This window comes from Castor canadensis, chromosome 5, assembly GCF_047511655.1.
Source record: "Castor canadensis chromosome 5, mCasCan1.hap1v2, whole genome shotgun sequence".
NCBI lineage: Eukaryota > Metazoa > Chordata > Mammalia > Rodentia > Castoridae > Castor > Castor canadensis.
Genome location: NC_133390.1, coordinates 151039783 through 151060926, shown reverse-complemented (window position 1 = coordinate 151060926; position 21144 = coordinate 151039783). Strand labels below are relative to the sequence as shown.

The window sequence follows — 21144 nt, the reverse complement described above, 5'->3', positions numbered from 1 at the left end:
ATCGAGGTTCAAAGCCAGCTCTGGCAGATAGTTTGCGAGAGAGACCCTATCTGGAAAAAACCCATCACAAAAATAAGGCCTGGGAGTGGCTCAAGTTAAAGGCCCCGAGTTCAAACCCCAGAATTGCAAAAAACTCATACTTTAAATCACCAAATGCCAAAAGGGTAACAGTTTAAAACATTGAAAACTGATTATTTAAAAAATGTTTCTTGGATATAAAATTTATCTTAAAACCATACTGTATTCTATTTCCTTGTACCATGTATTTTTAATGAAATGTTTAAGTAACAGGTTAATCATATCACTAAACAGTTTCAAAACTCAGTCTCACTTACTGTGAATTCCAAATTGTCCATCGTCAATAATTATTTCACTTTCTAGAATTCAAGGAAATAGAAAACCTAGTTAAAATTCATGATGAATACAGAATGAACAATTAAGAAATATCCAATTTAAGGACTGTTTAAAATATTAAATCTACACTTAAAAGCAGCCTAATGTGAATAAGCATATTTATTGTAGCCCTCAGTAAAGAATCCTCTTTTAAAGAAGCTAGCAAGCAGGAGATTTTGCAGGCTTTGGTGATTATTTGTGATAACCATAAGGAAGAAAAAGAAAACTCAGAGAGGTGCTCTAGAGGCACTGGAATGAAGGTCTATACCCACCAATGTATGAGACTAACGAGTTGCAAGACAATGGTAACTCCATGCTGGTTTTCAAACCAAAGGTCTTGGCACAATTAAAATGCTTATTCTTATGTAGTGCACATCCTGAACTTGTCTCAAATGTGATTCTCCTCAAACCCCAGCTATTCTCTATAGCCAGCTAAAAGCTTTATGAGCAGCATAAACTTACCTGCATATACAGAGCTGTGAGGAGCTACCAAAAGAGAATAAGTGCTAGCATATCCCTTTCTTCTAACAATTCACTTAAATGAGGAGAGCTGCAAACCCTATCTGAGTAAAATACCAATTATCTTTCCTTCCCAGTAGTCTTCTCAGCTTACTTTAAATAAGCCTGAAATGCTTGTTAAATGTGATAACTCCTAATAAGGATTCTAATAGATTAGTCTCAAAAGTTATTATTTCCCAAAAGTAGAAAACACATTTCTTTCTACAACAGCACTGAAATCACTCTACTTTTCACAATACAGAAACATTTTTCAAGTTGCAAATTGTCTTTTTAAAATGTTCAATAGCCAGTAAGTTCCAATCTCAGTATGGAACTGTTAAACTACCATAAAAATTCTAAATATACTATAAATGTATTGAAACATATACAAAGAAAATCCAATAAAGAAGATGGAATGAGACATCTGTTTAAACAAGATGTGTCCTTGATACAAGGTAAAGGAGAAACTCCCACTACTTTCTCATTTAACCTAGTAAATTAGCAAGTCAGCTATTATTCATAAATTAACTTGAGCTTGGAACTAAATGTATATTTTTCAGCAATGAGTCAATTTACAGATGAATACAAGTGGGAAATTTAATGTATGTAAAATGAACTTCAAATTCCATTTTCAGCATGGAAAATGAAATTCAAAAATACTTGTATATAGAGAAATGCCTTTTTAGGCCCAAGAAATGTGAATAATGTTTAAAGGGGGTAAAAAAAGGCTCTGAATGTCAATTCTAGCATAGACAGGAGGGAATTTAAATAAACTAGGAGGAATATGTCAGTTACAACAAAGAAACTTAAACTCAATCATACAAGTTTATTCAAGTATTTACTACTGCTAAAAAAAATGAGTAAGATAATTTATTCTATTACTCAAAACTAAAAAATTTAAGAGTTCTTGTTTTGCATTCTTTTCTCAAACGTTCTTAAGCTTGAGCAGGAAATCAAAGTCATGAATGCTCAGTCAAGAAGAATGTTACCTTGTAACTTTTCTAAGCACTCCAAATGAAAAAAAAAATTCATAGTAAATTAATCTAACTGCCCAAAATAACTAGGCAAGCATTTCTAATGAAATTTACAAAGAAAGGCAATTAAGAACTGTTTAGTTTTGAGAGTAAGATCCATGAAATTTGTAGTACTGACAATGCATTGACTTTAAACTTCAGAATAAAAATCTTCTTAAACCCCACTAAGCCACTGTGCAGCATATTAGTAACTTTACGCATATGCCTCAAACAGATGCAGTTAATGCCCATACCTAAAGGGGTTATTGATCGTGGTTGTAGATGAGTCTCCCACTTGTGAACTATGACTTGACATGGACCACCGATAGTCTGCAATTTAAAAGTTAAATGTCTGCAATAATTTCTTATATCTTATTTTCTACCCATGACTCCATTAGATGTTTGTGGCCTACATCTTATACTAATTAGCAATATTATATGCCCCAGATCGAGACTGTACCCAGGTCACAAAACATGATGAAATGCTGGAATAAAATGAGAATGAGGCAGTAAATAAAGAAAAATTAGATGAATTGGCACAAAAACTTTTAAACTCATTTGTAAATCTACCTATTATACTCAATTTTTTCAAAGAAATTTTAATTTTGACCTGATACTATTCCTATTGTGAGTTAATATTAACTCCAAATGTATTTTGTTATGTCAGCAGAGATATTTCTAGATAAAAGTATCTACCTGCTCTATTTGAGAAAGTCTCCAAGTGTTTAGAAAAAGCATGCAATAACAAGTACTTCAAGATCAATTATAAAATTATCAGTTACCTTAGAAACTAAAAGGCATAATAAAGTTCTTTACACATTTAAGATTACTTAGTGGGAAACAAAAACACATCAGATTTCCCATATCCTAGTGACCTGCTTTTCTATAGAGCATAGGAAACCCTAAAAGAAAGGATACATGGGCAGCTAAATTTGAAGAAGTTGATAAAAAAGGCCATTTTCAATCTTACACCTTTGAGTTTTTAAATTCATATCAATTTACAAACAATTCTAATATTGTCTTGTTATTAACTTTCCTTAGGTAAAAATAAAGTTGTATGTGTTGCTGATAAGGTGTACAATTTTAAAAGAATGAACTACCAAAGATTCTGAGTATATCTAAAGTACTGAAGTCTACATTCTTCTGAATTATTAAAGAAATTTGATTGATTACAATTATGTGCCAAAACAAAGACATTGAATATACATTTTAGAAGCAAATTTTCAAATTGAAACCTTACAAAGAATTGTAATTTTTGTATGTTCTCTGAAGAAATATAATACAGAGAAGCAAAAAGAAAATACAAAAACCAATTATTGTACCATTTCAAGATCATCATTATAAACATTTTCATAAATCTTTAAAACATTTTCTGAGTATATATTATATACACTTAAAAAATTGTGGAATACAAAAAATTGTGGAATTCTCTCTGTATATTATAAATCTTTGGATGGCATTAAAGACTTCCATATTACTGGATTTTAGTATTAATTACATTTGGTAAGTATGTCAAATGAAAGTATGTAACAAATTAGGCATATTAAAGAAAACACAATTCTATCCACTTAAAACAACCAGGTTTAAATTCTTTTTTAAAACTTGAAAACTTTCAAAGTTTAAAATCAACAGCATTAAATACTCATTCAAATCAATCCTGAAACCACAAATAAAATGTTATTTTTCTCTAGCTGATACCTACTTGCCACAGGGTTCACCTACGAATTGGTGAACTGAGTAGATTTTTAAAATATGTAATGTCAAATTGCTCAATTTTAAAATATACTTAATATCATTTCAATATATTTAATTTCAATATAACATTTCAACATATTTAATTTTCAGTATATTTAATTCTAGATTTGCTAGATGTTTTTTCACTATATCTCCTTTTCTGACACTTTTTAAAACAGCTTTCTAATCCTCAAAAGATGCAATGTATACAATAAAAATAGATACAATGTTTCTCAGCAATGATAAGTAGCCAGAATAAACTAATCTTCTCCAGCCTCAGGCATTCCCTTTAACCCCCTTCACTCAATCCTCATCTTCACAAAGACAGTATGGATTTATATTCTCATGAAAATTGCTAATCAAAGCAGAATAGAAAGGGGTGCCATGAATATATCAACAGGGATAAAAAAAAGTAGGTGGGAAAAAGGAGAGGGTTTATTTTGTTTTGTTTTAATTCATGTGTCAGGGGAACTTTACAGTGCATGGACTACAGTATCTATCATATAATGATAGTATCCTGGATTAAATATTTGATAGGAAACCTACTTTGTTAGTAATTTTAACATCTCCACTCTCATCTATTTTAGTAACACACTACCTAGACCATAAAATAACATAGACTTGAATAAAGTATTTGATAAGCAGTCCAAAAGGAAGGTATGAGTTATAACTACCTATTAACATTCAAACCTCAAATTCATGTTGGTAAAGGGTTATAATATTGAAAAATATCCAGTTTTAAAATACATTTGAATTTCCAAAACTTTTAGGGCTACAACTTCATTAAATTGTAGAAGGCAATCTTAAACTTTAGCTTTATGACATTCTTTTAAAAAAATTCAAAATCTCAGTAATGACACTAAAATATGCACCACTAACTATAATAATACAGTCTTCAAAATCTTTTATTTTTGGTGGTGCTGGGGTTTGAACTCAGGGCTTCACACTTGCTAGGAAGGCGCTGTACCACTTGAGCCATTCCCCAGCCCCTTTTTAAAATCTTAGAAAAAGGACAGTTCTGTAAAAGGATGTGACAATTTTAAGCTTTGAGAATAAAGTGCATGTCTATCTTTAGAGGAAAAAGTAAAAATATAAATCCAAGAAAATATTACATTAACAATACTGGTAAAGTGATTTCACAATTTAGCATATTTAAAATCAGATAACTGAGGTAGGAGTGTTGCTACATGCCTATAATCTCAGAACTCAGGAAGCTGAGCCAGGAGGATTCAGTCTGAGGCAGCCTGGGTTACAAAGCAAGAATGGTCTCCAAAAAAGAAAAACAGCCACTGGCGGAGTGGCTCAAGTATTACAGTGCTTACCTAGCAAGGGTGAGGCACTGAGTTCAAATCCCCAGTACTGTACCCCACCCAAAAAAAAGAGTAAGAAAGAAAACAAGATGACTACAGAAATGAGAAATGTTTATAAATGTGCTTATTAACAAATAGAATAGGGCTGGTGGAATGGCTCAAGTAGTAGAGCACCTGAATAGCAAGCATGAGGCCCTGAGTTTAAGCCTAAGTACAACCAAAAAAAAAAAATTAGACTATATCAAGCACTGAAAGAAATAAAAGATTAACTTGTAGACAGGGGTTTTATTTTTGTTTCTTTAACAAACCAGCAAGCAACATTACCAGCAAGTCACGTAATGTCACTACTTGCAAACATAACTTTTAAAAATGTTGCTGAGGAGTTTTCTTTCCATGATTTTGGAAACAGCCTGCATGTAAAAGGGGACCGGAGAATTTCTACCTATGATGCCAAACTCAATGTTATTTGAAAATCACTTCTGCTAATATGACCAATAAGAAAAATTATTTGAGACATGATTCAAATAAAAGGAGCAGGGTTGAAAGGCATCTCTGAGAAGTTCAAATCTCAAGTTTACAGCTGAGGCCACTTAGCATCCAGAAGAACCTTAGTATGTTGAGAAATTGTTCTACAAAATAATAACCAAGGCGATTTTGAAAATGAACAATTATCTGCCTCTAAGAGATGATTTATTCTTTTATTAAAGGACTTAAGGTAAAATAAAGGGATATTAAGATCAAAATATAAGTTCATAATAAATGAAAATGTCACAAAAATGAATTTCAAAAGACAATTTAAAAATGGCTAACATTTCACTATAAAAAAGTCACAAGCAAAGGGAGTGGACAGGGACTTTAAAAAAAGCTTAAATTACATGTTAATTAAAAATTATCTTTGGTGAAGATGTGAAGTTCCTGAGCTGTCAACTCCTATCAGCGTTTTCATTCTAGAAATACATACTACCTTTATTCGCTAGGTTTAAATAAGATAACAGTTTACCTTATTACATAAGGTAATATGTAAAATTACCATTACTTGTTTTTTTGGGGGTTTTTTTGGAGACAGGGTCTCACCATGTACCTCAGACTACCCTCAAACTCACTATATCCTCCTGCCTCAGGCACGCATCATCCCACCCCTGCCCTGCCCTGCACTACTACTGGGAATAAAACCCAGGGCCTTGCATATGTTAGGCAAGCAATCTACCCACTGTGCCCCATCCACAGTCCAAAAATTAGTTTTTAAATTCAATATTTTAATTCCCTATTCTAATTTCACAAACTATAAGAACATATAGCTATTACCTAGCAAGACCACGAGGCCCTGAGTTCAATCCCCAGTACCACAAAATAATATTAATAATGAAAATAAGAACATAAATCTGTGAAAAACTGAGAAAAATTATTTCAGGATGCAACTTCTAAACTTAAAATATGCCAGAAAAAAAGCTAAGTATGAAAGAAAAAATAAGAACAGAAAAATTTCATTTGCTTACAATAAAATTTTAGTAACAAAAGGGACCTGAGAAATGTATACTTCCAAAACTTTTTACAGATGAAGAAACTGAAATCTAAAGGTCAAATGACTTGTCCAGAAATAAAGATTTTTAGCTTTGTTTCTACAACTGCCTGGTTAAACTACCTCCTAAAACTTGTGAACTGGAAAATTAATCTCATGTTTCAGCTTTTTAATGCCTTTAATAGTATTTTGCTTTCCTGTCATTATTTATATTCATAAAATATGTACAACATTCGTTTAAATCATGTTATGGTTTAGGATTCCTTGCACATTATTTCTATCAGTTGACAATGCACAATTGAGACAGTTTCATAATACTTCTAATATAAAAAATATTTCATTTAAAAAGCGCCACCAACTTTTAAAATAAGTGTCACTTTAAGCTGGCATGTGGGAAAAAAAAAACTGTAGCCACATGCATGGATTTTTATGTAGCTATTTACTCTATTCCATGAAAAACATACTTACCGTGGCAGCCCCTGCATCACACGGTACATGTGTACACGATACAGAGCAAGCACCTACTTAAAGAAACACACTCACCAACACATACTGTAAACTTTTGCAAGTATTACAAGGGGGAAAACTTGTTTTTTACTGTTAGGCAGACTTCTTGCCAATTCTTCCAAAAAGCATTTTGGACTGATTTGCTATTCAAATTTTTACATTTTCAATGAAAAACAAAAATACTACAGGTTGGCTTAATGTGACCCGTGTTGACAGTAGTCTTACTTAACTATGCACAAAGGACTCACATTTTCTTTGTTCAAATTTTCATTTCCAAGTAAAACTTAGTTGATTTCACATTTTACAAAACTAAATTTTGTATGCCAGGAGTCTCAAACTTTCAATGTCATGAGTGTTATGACCTATGTATCTACATACAATTCAACTTATATTGAAGAATCTTACCATGATGTGTAACCCTAACGCCAAATAAATAAGATGCTTTTTTTCTTAGGTTGTTTAAGTGAGACTAGTGTCAAGATAAGCCAACACAATAATCAACCATTATGTAATTTAAGCCCAATTACTGAGTGTTTACAAAATATTCTTGGAATAAAAAAAGTAATAGGTGCAAAAGACAGCTGAAGTGGGTTTGTCAGTTTTCCTTTTATACTGGTGGCTAGGGAATGAAGTGGCTGCTTGCGTTTTTCACATGTGACAAAACTATTCCATGACACCCAAGGGAAATATTTCTTTAAAAAAAAAAAAGGTTTAATTCATATTTTATTTCTTAGACCCCTGCCTAAACCCTTGTTCACATGCAGCCCAAGTGTGTGAAAGTTAAAAAACAGAAGAAAAAGAATCCTTTCAGTAAATAAGTATCTGTAGACTAAAGAAAAGAATCATCTTTTCTCCTTTTCTAAAAGCGAAAACAATCCCAAAAGAATAAATCATTGCAAACAGGCAGATTGAGAATTAATAGACATTCCAAAGGCCTTCAGAAAAGATCCTGGCCAATCCATACCATCTACGGAAAACTCAAAGAAGAATCACTTCATTTTTGTTAAGAGTTAAAACAATGCAAGCCATTAAATTAGTGGCTGCTGAAAATTTAAAAAAACAAAGCAAAACAAAATTACTCACTTAAAGATGGCTATATTCCTCAAAAGGTATTTATGCCACATAGGAAAATAAAACAAAACAAAAACACCCTTTTTAACTAATCACTAGTTTACAAAGTTATAGAAAATGCATACCTATAAAGCACATTATCATTAAAACCAATTTCATGATTTAAAAAAATTGCAGAACATACTTACTATTAGTCTTAAGAAATGGCAGACAATATCTGCCTCTGAAGTTGTTACTTACTTGTTATTTTGGTACTAAAATGTTATTGAGAGTTCTTTTCCTTATTTGACCAAAACATAATCTTTTAAATGTTTTCAAATTTAGACTAGTTGCTTTTGAAAGTGCTAAGCAAATTGGAAACTAGATAAAGAAAACATACCTTTGGTTCCAAAAAGCACCCTTTGAAGTAGCGATACTGAACTGATACTCCTCTACTGAGTGCAATTGTTCCTTTCCACAACATGCTGGCGGGGTGGGGCGGAGTGGAGGGGATGGGTAAAAATCAAAAGCACAGCATTAATATAAAAAATGTACAAAGACTTCATAATTCACAATTTCTCAGATAAGTTCTGTGAACAATATCACTTATTTTTTTTCTACCCATGATTTTACCCTACAATAGGAAGGGGGAACACAATGATATAAATAGTGCACAGCCCCCATCTTCAAGGAGCTCTCTTTCTTGCATGGATAGACAAATAAGCAAACAAGATATACTGCAAGTTTTGAAGGAGGCTCTGGAGTAAAGTGAGGAAGAACCATCAGCTGAGAACTAAATGATAGAAGAAACAAGCTTAGTAACTCCAGAAAATTTCAAGTAGTACAAAGATGGAAGCCCGTGTCAGAACCTTCTTACCTTCTACTCAGCAAGGGCTTTATATGGTTGCTAAAAGGCAGTGAGACCAAGGCCTGTAGGTTACAAGTGGGGATTGAACACTGCAAATTATACTCATAAACCCAACTGTTCTCTGTTCTTTAACTGTTTTGCCTAGGTTTTGACTATTCCCCCAGCCAAGCAATCAGTATCTGTAACTTGTTTCAACTCAATGTTTTCCTCTGAAATATGCTGTTCTAACAGAAACTAAAGTTTTGGCTTAACAGTTGCTTCACAATTAAAGAATTCATTACAATTCATGATTTTAATTGATTTTAAAATGATTTTAATTGATTTTCAGCTTCTAATGCCAAGACAATGATATCTGAAGTGTGGTCCTGGGAGCATCAGTATCAGTTGAGAGCCTGCTAAAAGTGAGAATTCTCAGACCCCACACAGACCCACAGAATTAGAAACTCTAGGGGTAGAGGCTCAGTAGTCTGTATTTTAACAAGCCTCCTCAGTGACTGAGCCACTGTCACAGACCATTATCCAATCATTACTTTAGCATGAGTACTTTGGCAAATAACCAGCAGCTCCAAATATTCTACGATACTGGATGGCTAACACTGCTCCCCACCTGGCTCACCAAAACAGGCATCATCTTCATTCTGATTCAATCTTGGATCCTAACACAGTATTCACAACCAGCTGCCAGCCACAGTCCTGGCTTCACCAATCAGGCAAATCTGGCAATAACATACATATGCACCAGGTCTCCCCTGGGAGATTCTGCTTTCTTGGGTCTCAGGTCATGCAGATCTTGATAAAACTTCACAGGCCATTTAGATACATATGGTTGGTAGCAAATCACTGCTATAAAGCAAGAATAGCAAATGCTTGGCACATGTGTCCTAATTCTCTGATAAGCTCAGAATCCTCTTCTACACAGGACTCCAGGCAAACTCACTCCACTCATCTCTACCACAAAATAATAATTAAAAGAAAAACTTAAACACAAATTTCCCAAACTATCTCATCCACAAAGTCAGCCCTAGTATTTGAAAGTAGCTTCAGATGTACAGAATTAGGAGTTAAGCTTCGAAAACATCCTAAAGTCTCTTTTTATCCACTACTTCTCAATATCCAGAAAGAGAATCTAGACATGCATATTTTTTCAAAGTTCTGATGTGCTTTCTCTGTTTAAGAAAACCCAAAATATCTTAAGATATGCAAAGAGAGCATTAAAATCACAAGTGACCCACATCCTCAGCCTCATTAGTAAACAATACCACAACCTTTGACTTATATCTATAAGTAGAAAAAAAAAAAAAAAGCCCAATAGAGCTCTGGCTGCCACACAGTATGGACAGCTATAAGGAGGCTGAAAAAGACTGAACAAGGCTGGGAACAAGGTCTGGGACAGGTGACTGATGTCTGTAATCATAGCTACTTGAGAGGCTGAGATAGGGAGGACTGCAGTTTGTGGCAAGCCCTAGCTAATAATTTACAAAACACCATTTCACCACCAGAGTGAAATAAATTGGAGGCATGGCTCAAGAGGTACAGCACCTGCTTTGCAAACAGGGAGCCCTGAGTTCAAACCCCAGTCCCACCAAAAAAAAACTGAACAAGAGGGTCATAGAGGTCTCAGAGATAGAATACGATGAAATCCTAAAAAAAAAAAAAAAATTCTAAATCACAAGAACATCATCTAAAAGCAGAGATTCTCTTGAAAAGTACTTCCTTTCTCCCTGTGAAGCACTATTCGTCTGCTATATATGCATCAACTCTATTTAAGTGTACATCAGCTGATCTCTTAAAGTTCAGTAGATTAAGTACTGTCTCCTTCTGTTTACATCACTTCATCACTTTTGACCAAGTTGGTGAAAATCAACTTATGACAACTGGGGTGTACTTTAGGAGCAAGTTCAGAAAAACATGAGAAGGGGCAAGGTGTGGTGGCTAGTCCCTCAGTCCACAGCAGTCCCAGCTATCCAGGAGGCTGAGGATCACTTAAGCCCAGGAGTTCAAGATCAGCCTGGGTTAACATAGAGACATAACCCCCTCACTCCCAAAAAAGACATGAGGTTTTACTTCACACAGAAGTGGTTGATCTGGAAACCAAGGTGAAAAATAGCCACTTGAAAGGGATGAAAATTTTGTCCCTGCTAAGTCTAGAAAGAATGTGTGTACACACACATGCAATTTACCAATAGACTCTACTTATAAAAGCAGCTGAGGATTGGCAGTCAGTATGTCCTATTGTCAATGTGTCCCACTACTGACAAATAGGAAAAGGGGTGTTTGTTTTCTTTCCTAAGCTCATATTATTGTACTGGTTCACTTTCCTTTGTTGTTTTCCATGCCACTGCCATTACTGCTCTTCAAACCATTTGCTAAAGAGAACCAGTTTTTGTTTTCTTGGTTGTTTTACCCATGTCTGGTATCCAATAATTCTGGTCTACACACCTAGATCAATGAGATGCGTCCACAGTGACATGTACAAATGCCCCAACGATGTTAAATTCCTATAAAAATCACTAAGTGCTTACTCTCAATTTTCATATTTTTCATTTCATAGATTCATAAAAAGTTTGGTCCACACCATACTTTTAGTGGCAACCACTCACAGGAAAATTAAATTTGAGCCTAAAAAGTCTTAATCACCTAAACTTGTATCTTCTTGGGACGATCAATAGTAACACTTCCACAAGCTGTTAAATGCTACTTTTGTTGACATTTACTGGTTCTACTGAAGCCTAGAGTCATTAGTTCTGCCCAAGATTACAGTTAACTGCGTATTGTTGATCAACACCCAGATCTCCCCTTCCCTAGACCACTGCAACTGGACTAAATTTAGTGCTGTAATTAATGCTATTAATGAATCCATTTCTTTATGTTAACCAATTCTTTATGTTAGTCAAGATGTCCAAGTATATGTTCTACTCTCCGTTCCTCTTAATAACATACACTTCAGGAAAAAAATTTCATAGCTGGAAACAAAAATTAGATCTATTTCAAGAATATGTACTAAGGGCTGTAGTGTATTTCAAATGGTAAGAGTGCTTGCCCAGCAAGCACAGGCCAAGTTCAATCCTATTAACACCAAAAACAAAATAGGAAGAAAAAAAAAAAAGTACTGAGGGCTGGGGACACAGCTCAGTGGTAGAGCACATGTTTAGCATGTTTGAAGCCCTTGGCTCAATCCCCAGAATCACCAAAACAAAACAAAAACCAGGAGATGCTTGTAATCCTAGCTACTCAGGAGGCAGAGATCAGGCAGATCACATTTTGAAGCCAGCAGGGGTTAACCAAGACCCTATCTTGAAAAAAACACAAAAAATGGCTGGTGGAGTGGCTGAAAGTATAAGCCTTGAGTTCAAACCCCAGTATTGCTAGTGGGGGGAGGAGGGGGGATCCACCACTACCACCACCAAATCAAGAAGTCAAAAGATATAACCTAAATTTTGTTTTAAATATGAAAGTGATAAATATGGTATCAAAGGTGAAAAATATGGTATCAAAAGAACCACTCAGGAGTTTTAAGTGGTTGGCCAGCATGGTGGCTTACACCTATAATACATCCAGTTATTCTAGTAGTTTGAGGTCAACCTGGTTAAAAGTTATTGGAACCCCACTCCAACAACTATGGTGGATCTGGTGGTGCATACTATCATGCCAGCTACTTAGAAAGAATAAACAGGAGGACTGCAGACCAGCCCATGCAGGCAAAAGTGCCAGGCCCCATATGAAAAATAACTAAAGTTAAAATGTGGGCTGGTGGAGTGGCTCAAGTGGTAGAGCACTTCAAAAAGTGAACTTTTTGAAGGCCTATCAAAAGTGAGGCCTTGGGTTCAAGTTTTTTGTACTACCAAAAAAGAAAAGAAAAGAGAAAATGCTGGGGGCATGGCTCAAGTGGTAGAGCACCTGCCTAGCAAGTGTGAGACCCTGAGTTCAAACCCCAGTCCCCAAAAAAAAAAAAAAAAAAAAAACCCCAGTCCACTAAATAATTAATAAATAAATAAATACTAAAGAAAAATGACGTAAATGAGTTTACAATGTGAACGTCGCAATGACTCTGTAACCTGATGTTTCCCCGCTCACCTTTCAGCTGTCTCATTCTCTGGAAGAAGAGCTACAGCATTCTGAGGATTCCAGTTTCCCAAGGCATCACAGCTTCCACACACAGCAAAGACCTCTCCTAAAGAAACAGAACAATTAGTCTTTTCCAAGTACGGTAGTTTCAAATTTTAATTTCAGGAGGCAAGAAAAGAGCAGTCAAGCTGGTAGAGTGGCTCAAACGGTAGAGTGCCTGCCCAGCAAGTATGAGGCCCTGAGTTCAAACCCTAGTACATCCAAAACAAAATAAAACTTAAAAAAAAAAAAAAAAGAGTAGTCAATTGCACTGGTTCAACTGACTTTGGAGTCTCCTTTATCCAAGATTGAAGACCCTCACTGGAGATCTGGGTTTGACCAAGAGACCACACTAACATCTGCCTGTTAATTTCACTCACCTCTCTAGAACCAAAGGCAGAGGAAAGAGGGAAGGCCAGGAGTGAACTTTTCTTCATTTGTTCAATTACCTAATGAGCCAGTAAAAAGTACTTAAGAAACAAACTGACCAAGCCACAGTCCCCTGAAGGCAGCTTCCAATTAAAGATGCAAACACTAAATGCATGTAAATATTCTAACAAAATATTAACCAACATCTTCTGAGAACTAAAGGAGTGGCTGTTGACAAGCTAAAGATTAAGAACATTATCATTGGGATGGCAGCAAGGCAATTTAAAAACCCTTGAAACAAAGACTTATGTAGCAAGAAATCTAGGACTTCTCACTAAAATAATGACTATCACTTCACCTGAACACTTCTCATCAATAATTCTGCGCCCCGGCCCTCATGGTACTGGGGTTGAAACTACAGATCTTATGCTAGGCCACACCCCCAGTTCTTTATTTTTCAGGTAGGGTATGGAATTTTTGCCCAGGCTGGCACAATTCTCCTAATTGTGCCTCCTGCAGAGCTGAGGCCACAGGCACAAGATACCATCTCTGGCTTACTGGTTGAGATAGGGGTCTTGATAACTTTTTGCCAAGGCTGGCCCGGAACAGTGATCCTCCCAGTCTCCACCTCCCTCCACCTCCCTCAAAGCTGAGATTACAGGAGTGAGTCACTGTACCAGGCACCTTTGCTTTCTAAATTTTGTGTTTTTAGCAGAAGTCTACTATTTCTTGGAGATAAGTATGCAGAAGGTCTTCATTTAAAAAAAGTTAACTGAATCCAAATGCAAGTTGGCTCATGACAAATAGGAAAAGGGGACCAGGAACTAGAGAAAAGGTTAGATCAAAAAGAATTAACCTAGAAGGTAACACCCACGCACAGAAATCAATGTGAGTCAATGCCCTGTATAGCTATCCTTATCTCAACCAGCAAAACCCCTTGTTCCTTCCTATTATTGCTTATACTCTCTCTACAACAAAATTAGAGATAAGGGCAAAATAGTTTCTGCTGGGTATTGAGGGGGGGGAGCGGGAGGGGGTGGAGTGGGTGGTAAGGGAGGGGGTGGGGGCAGGGGGGAGAAATGAACCAAGCCTTGTATGCACATATGAATAATAAAAGAAAAATGAAAAAAAAAAAAGTTGGCTCATGACAAACTCCTACTACTTACTCTTACAAAAAAAAAAAAAAAGGTATACCTTAAATGGAAAGAATGAAACTTGCACTGGCTATTCCTAGAAATATGGCTTCTGAAAGAAAGGAAACTTTTTCACTAGAACCAACAGACCTTTCTCCTAATTAGCCCTCATTTACTAAAGACTTGAATACTAACTAAAGGGATTTGCAAAGAGCATCTTCCCATACTCTTTTTACTTGTTCCTTCCAACTTCACCCTCTCCCTATACTCCCCACTCCCCACATTCAGCACAGAATACTTCCTTCTACTGCAGTGAAGATACTATTTGAGGGATTTTTCCCCTTGAGTTTGCTATGCTGTAAGCACACTTCTGACAAAGTTAAAAACATGCCACTCTAATAATCCAGATTAAGAAAAAATGTGCACTTATTTTAAGACATTGTTTTAAAGTAAAACTTTACAATACCTGGTAAAGGAGTTCCTCTTATTTCAAAGGTAACCTGAGAAGGTGTCATTCTTCTGATTTTAGGATTCTTGCTAGGAAGAAAAATTAAAAATTGTCATCTTCAGTACATGAAAACAATAACATCACATAGTTATCATCAAGAAACAAGTTAGCCGGGTGCCGGCGGCTCACGCCTGTAATCCTAGCTACTCCGGAGGCAGAGATCAGGAGGATTGCGGTTTGAAGCCAGCCGGGCAAATGGTTCTGTGAGACCCTATCTCAAAAAGACTCTTCACAAAAAAGGGCTGGTGGAGTAGCTCAAGGTGTAGGCCCTGAGTTCAAGCCCCAGTATAGTCAAAAAAGAAAAGAAAAGAAAAAAACTATATATATTCTGCTTCTAGTATTGAATATGTTTTTGAAAACAGTAATATCCTGGTAGTTCATGCTGGGTGTTTTTAAAAAAATAACTTTGATGCAGGAGAGGTTAAAATGAAAATGAATCTCAATTATGAGCAAAAGATTATGTATAAGAATCTTCTACATAAATAACTACATTTTAAAAATTTCTTTTATTCACATGTGCATACAATGTTTGGGTCATTTCTCCCCTCTTCTCCCGTCCCCCCCCCACCCCGCTACCAGGCAGAAACTATTTTGCCCTTATCTCTAATTTTGTTGAAGAGAGAGTATACCCAATAATAGGAATGACCAAGGGTTTCTGCTAGTTGAGATAAGAATAGCTATACAGGGAGTTTACTCACGTTGCTTTCCTGTACATATGTGAAATAACTACATTTTAATTAGAAAGTATATAGCAAGATTTAAGGCTTTCTGTTACAAACTTGTAAGTGTATGAATCAGAAATAATTCAAAACAAAAATGTCAAGTTTTTTTGTTTGTTTGTTTTGTAAGTCAAGATTCTCTTGCCACAATATATAACTTTCTCTTCTGATAAAAAGCTGTTTTGAATGCAACCTATCTTTCCTGACCAGGCTCATGTTATGATGGAGGTTTGAGAAAAACTATAGTTAGAAAAATGCTTGACTGGTTTAATAACAAGGAAACAATCAAAGAACTTAAGTACCACTCAATGAAGCAAACTAGTTACATTTTGCAACAAGGTTAAGAATCTGCTTTTAATAAATAGTGTAACTAAGTACACACACACAAAAAATCTTCCCCCAGGAATAGGTCAGATTTTTCTCTTGATTGGAGACATCATTACTCAAGTTCTACAGGGTTCAAATTTATTAGAGTCTCAACTATAATCTATTACCAAATCCTACTGATTCTAATTGATCTTGCATCAATGCCACTCATTCCAGTTACCAACTTCATTCAAAACTGTAGATCTCCTACCTGTATTTTGGCTTCTAAATCTCTTCCCAGTAATGCACTTTATGTCAATTAGAATATTTTCCCCCACATCCCTGACTTGCAATCACTCTGATTATTTACAGGTCCTTTACTGCTTTATCCTCTAATTTTTTTTTCTTTTCTTCCAGCCTCCTCAGCCAAACAAATCTGTTTTACCATCCCCTAACTCAAATAACTGAGGGAAGACAAGAAATTGCCTTAAGCATATACATCTAAATATTTATACTCACCTCAAGATAGTTATATCGTTTAAAGAAAGAACTCATACTCTACATAAGTACACATATTCTATATAACTTCTCCAACACCTCCAAAAAGGCTTTTGCACACAAATCCACCAAGACTCCTTAAAAGACTGTCAATAATGTCTTCATTCTGCTCATGTCCATTAATTAGCTAAATTTTATTTGTATTTACAAATTATTTTATAAAACATTCCTAAAGTAATTTTCATAGCTAGTCATTCTCCTATTTCTCCTTTGCTCCCTTCCCCATCCTGAACACATACATAACTCTGCAATGGTCATTTAATAAATACTTGTACCCAGCAGTTAACCACACTGGGTCAAGACAGATAGATCTATATCAGTGGTTCTCACCAAAGGCAATTTTGCCCTCCAGGGGATATTCAGTAATGTCAGGAGGCATTTTTTGTTTGTTACAACTGGGAGAGATGCTCCCAGAATCTAGTGGGTAGTGGCCTGGAGTGCTGCCAAGCACCATACAATGTACTGAATGGTCCTCTGAAAATGTCCAGCTCCAATTACCAATAGGGCTGAGGTTCAGAAACTCAATCTATAATATCTATAGAGAGCTCTAAGTAGGATCAAGAGTTGAAGCTCAGTATTAGCTACAAACTATGCATCATCACATTTACATAAATTATAATGCTGAAAATATATACTATAAATGTATAAAATATAATAAGATATATATAAATAAAACAAGACAACCAGTCAGTGTAGTGTTCATGTTGTACTGGGATTAAGAATTTTATGTTTAATATGAAAATGTCACAATGAAACCCTGTACAACTACTTTATACTAATAAAAAGGTTTTTAAAAAAGAATTTTCTATTTGGCAACTGTACCATTTCAGTTAAAACATCCAAGACTCTGCACTGGAGAAAACCTGTCCTGATCAACATAATTTCTAAGGTACTTATTTAAATTTGTATCTAAGAGTAAACATGATCTATTTAACATACATACATCCAGTTCTGGAACTAACAAAGAACATTCCTAAATTAACAATAGTTCTAGATTATTACTCCTCACTAGTGTTATCCGAATGTTAACAATAATCTTTTAAAATGACATTTAATATGAAGCTGAGTACACCACCCCAAGAGTTGAGAATTTTCTGCCAAATAAAATAGTTCATTGAAACACTGCAATCTTACATGTAATATATCTAGGTCATATCAAAATGAGACTGTACGTTGGCTACCAAAAGTTTGGCTTTTAACCTACTGAATTTCAAGAGACAGTCAAAATCCCATCATCAGCCTGCAAAATGGCTGAATAGCCAACCTCAGTCTTAAAACTGTAATTTGTACTTTCACAGTGTTTACTGCCACAATTCTCAACAAAGGAAAATCTCATCTACATAATTACATAGTTGGTAGTCAGCTAATTGTTGATCAATTTTAAATAACTAATTCAACCAATTTAAAGAAAAACAGATGCAATTACTCATATGTACTAAAACCAGCAGCTGGTACAAAACTATCTCTAAATTTCTACTATGTTAAGACAAACAAGAACCATGCAAATTTAAAAGGGAAATCAACTGATTATTAAAATTGAGCTTTTCATCCCTAAAGTTGTTCATGAAGTGGCTACAGTAACTTGGCAGCAAACAGCTGCAGTAAATGTACATACAAAGCTATATACACAAGCACAGTCACTCCCCAAAAGTCAACAAAGCATCATCTTCCACTTGAATTGCCAAAAGTCAAACAATCTAGTTCAATTTCCACCCCTTGAAAATTCAATACTATACCAAGTGACAGCCAGGGAACTACTTCGGTGGCAGTTTACCTGATTATGGACAGAGGCCAAAATTCTGGTGCACTAAAACAGCAGTGACAAAGTAAAAACTGTTCTACTGTGAAACTCAAAATTTATACATCCACCTGTACTTCTTCCTCTTTTAAACAAGCAAAAATCACCCCAACTTGGAGGGAGGAGGTCTTCATCTTCCTTTTTTTTTTTTTTTTTTTTTTTTTTGGTTTATTTTGCTTTATTTTTGTCTTGGGAGAGGTCTTCTAGATACACATAGTTGACAAGAGTAAAATGAAAATGCTATAGTCATTGTATGCACATGTACAGAAAATTGAACCAATCCACCTATTACCTCATGTACAGGCTACACCTCAAGACAGGCTTTTGTTCTGTTTTTCAATTTAACATTCACTTTGCACGTTTTAAAAGACAAATACTAAAGAGCACTCGCATCTGAGATGGCTTAGTATTTAACACTATTTTAACATTTTTAAAAGACTCAATTTGCTAAGTGACATTGTAATTTATTTATATCAATTTTTCAGAGTTCCCACTAGCTGACAAAATAAATTTTACTCAATTCTTGTTGTCCAGTAAACTTACCCAGCACCAAGCCCTTAACTGGTTTACAGCTTGGGAACCAAAAAGGAGAAAACCAAAGTTTAGAGCTTAGAGCTGACACTGAAGGTATTTATTTTTAGCTGAAATGTGTGCATTTCTAGCCAAAAAGAACATCAGTTTTCCTTCAAATTTTGCAAGGAAAAAAGCTGTTTCCAGTTCTTCTTGCTCTTTTCTAGACTCCAGCAGCTTACCTCCTTGTCACTAGCTATAATAAAGTAATGTATGAATTGTGAAATGCCCACATTAACTTCTCCTTGAGTTGGTGGAGGATCATCATAACCACATTTCTAACCTCTGTATACTTTAAGCCAGTATTTTAATCAAACATTTGTAGACATTAATGGACTCACTACAAAAGCATTTCTGGAGTAGATTTCATTAAGCAAAGTTCCTTGATCAACTTTCTAAAGAATGCGGTAACATTTTTCCAGATACAAAGATTTGATTCCTCAACCTACTTTTTGCACATATTAAATTGAACTGTCTTTTGTGCTCATTATTTCTGCGTCCAATTTTCAATTTTCCTGTATCTTACTCTGTATATTTAAATTTTGTCCAGAACATTAGTTTTCCTTCCTTCTTGATTTTGGACTAGGCCATGTGCAGTTTTACCTGTTTAATCTGTTTTTTTTTTTTTTTGTATCCGAACACTAAGCATGTATTTTAGTTATGTAGTAACTATCAGGAATGTAGCAAGCAGCAGCAGAAGAGTAAAGTGGGTAGCAGCAGAGAAAAGTGGGTAGCAGTGGGACAGAAACCCGGAGGGCGACAGAAGACTGAAAAAAAACCCCATCTGATCCAAACATCCTGCTCGCCTCAATCAGCTCCTCCGTGTAAGTTAGTACAAACCTCAGACCCCCAGAGCTGCCTCGAGGTGAAAGAATTCTCTACACGGCAAGACAGAATTCAAGCCTGGTCTCCTTTGCAAAGGGGCAGTGACAGGGGAGTGGGCAGATGGGGACTTTCCTCCCCTACAGTCATCAGGGCAGCTGGAGGAGCTCCGGGACGAGCAGAGCTTAGGAGAGAAAGGGAGCAGTAGTTTTGGAACTGGAACAGAATAGGAACACTCGTAGGAAAATAAGCACTGTGGTTCCTTGGCATGAGGCTGAATTGCACAGGCACCCAAGACTTGCACCTATCAATTTTTACTCTGCCACCGTAAGTTCTCTTCTGTGGTCACTATTTCCAGGCAATACAGGAAAATCAGCAGTTGTCAAAACGCTATGAGTTTCCCGCAGCTGTGGTGGGCGCGGGAGTGCGGTGCCAGGCGCCCCTCGGGAGCGGCAATTGCATTTTGTTTCTTTCTTTGTTCCTTCATTTGCTACTCTGTATATTCTGGTGGTCCCATAAACTCCGACCCCAACTATTCTCCAGAAGGGAACGAAGCCCCAGGCAGAATGGTGACAGCGAACAAGGTGGAATAAAGCACCCTGCTCGCCGACTTAACCGAGGCGAACGTCAAGGCCGCCGTGCTTCCCCGCGGCGCCCCGCCAGGGCTGGGGGACCCCGCCCGCCCGTCCATCCGTCCGTCAGTCGTTCCTTCGCTCGGCCCGCGCTCCCGCCCAGCCACGTCCGCCCTGACACTTCGACCCGCCACGTGAGAAGCCGCCGCGGCCCCGCACCGAGCTCCTGGCCCGCCCGCTGCCCGCCACCCGCCTCACCTACCGCTCCGCTAGTCAGCGGGTCCGCACCGCGTCGCCAACGCTCGGCGGCGAGCCCGCGAACGAGAGCAAGAGCTGAGGGCCGAGAAGCCGGGCGGCCGCTTTCCGCGCCTCACCAGCGCTCCTCCAGGCGGCAAGCAGCAGCACCGAGCAGCAGGAAGCCTCCGCTCAAACCGGTTTCAGCTGCTCCAGACCAAACTGCCAGGCCACCCTGTGGGGCGGGGCTGGAGGACGGCGGGGCGGGGCCTGACGTCACGCCCGGCGCCCTCCAGGCCAATCAGCGGTCGCGCGTGTGGTCGGGGGGCGGGGAGGGGCGGGGCGCCAAGCGTTCCTGCCAAGGGCCAGCAACGGTGGCCGACAGTGGCCGGGCATCCCGGGGTTCCACGTCGCCTTCTTGGTAGCGGATGCGTACGGTGGTTCCCCAAAGTCTTAGGGACTACCAGGTGTGGAGGCAGAAGCTCAATTCCTAATTGCAGCTATTACTCCCTATTTTAAAATAAAGGGGGATTAGCAGGCCTGACGCATTCTGAAAACT

At 36.9% G+C, this 21144-nt stretch overlaps 1 protein-coding gene across 7 annotated transcripts in view; it reads right to left on the bottom strand.

The window, feature by feature from the left end:
• Gpcpd1 (glycerophosphocholine phosphodiesterase 1) overlaps positions 1–20813 on the bottom strand; it is a 54451-nt gene extending 33638 nt beyond the window's left edge. For 2 of the 7 annotated variants that reach the window (XM_020178160.2, XM_020178165.2), the window contains exons 1-6: positions 20614–20813; positions 14965–15035; positions 12967–13063; positions 8425–8509; positions 2159–2234; positions 336–377 (exon numbers count right to left, since the gene is read on the bottom strand). In XM_020178160.2, coding sequence (XP_020033749.1) covers positions 336–377; positions 2159–2234; positions 8425–8509; positions 12967–13063; positions 14965–15013 — 349 coding nt within the window. In that variant the 5' untranslated portion in view covers positions 15014–15035; positions 20614–20813. Of the gene's footprint in view, positions 1–335; positions 378–2158; positions 2235–8424; positions 8510–12966; positions 13064–14964; positions 15036–20609 lie in introns of those variants that run through there. The other 5 variants (XM_074074385.1, XM_074074386.1, XM_020178161.2 and 2 more) reach the window with 4 other exon arrangements.
• Between the last annotated feature and the right edge of the window lie 331 nt (positions 20814–21144).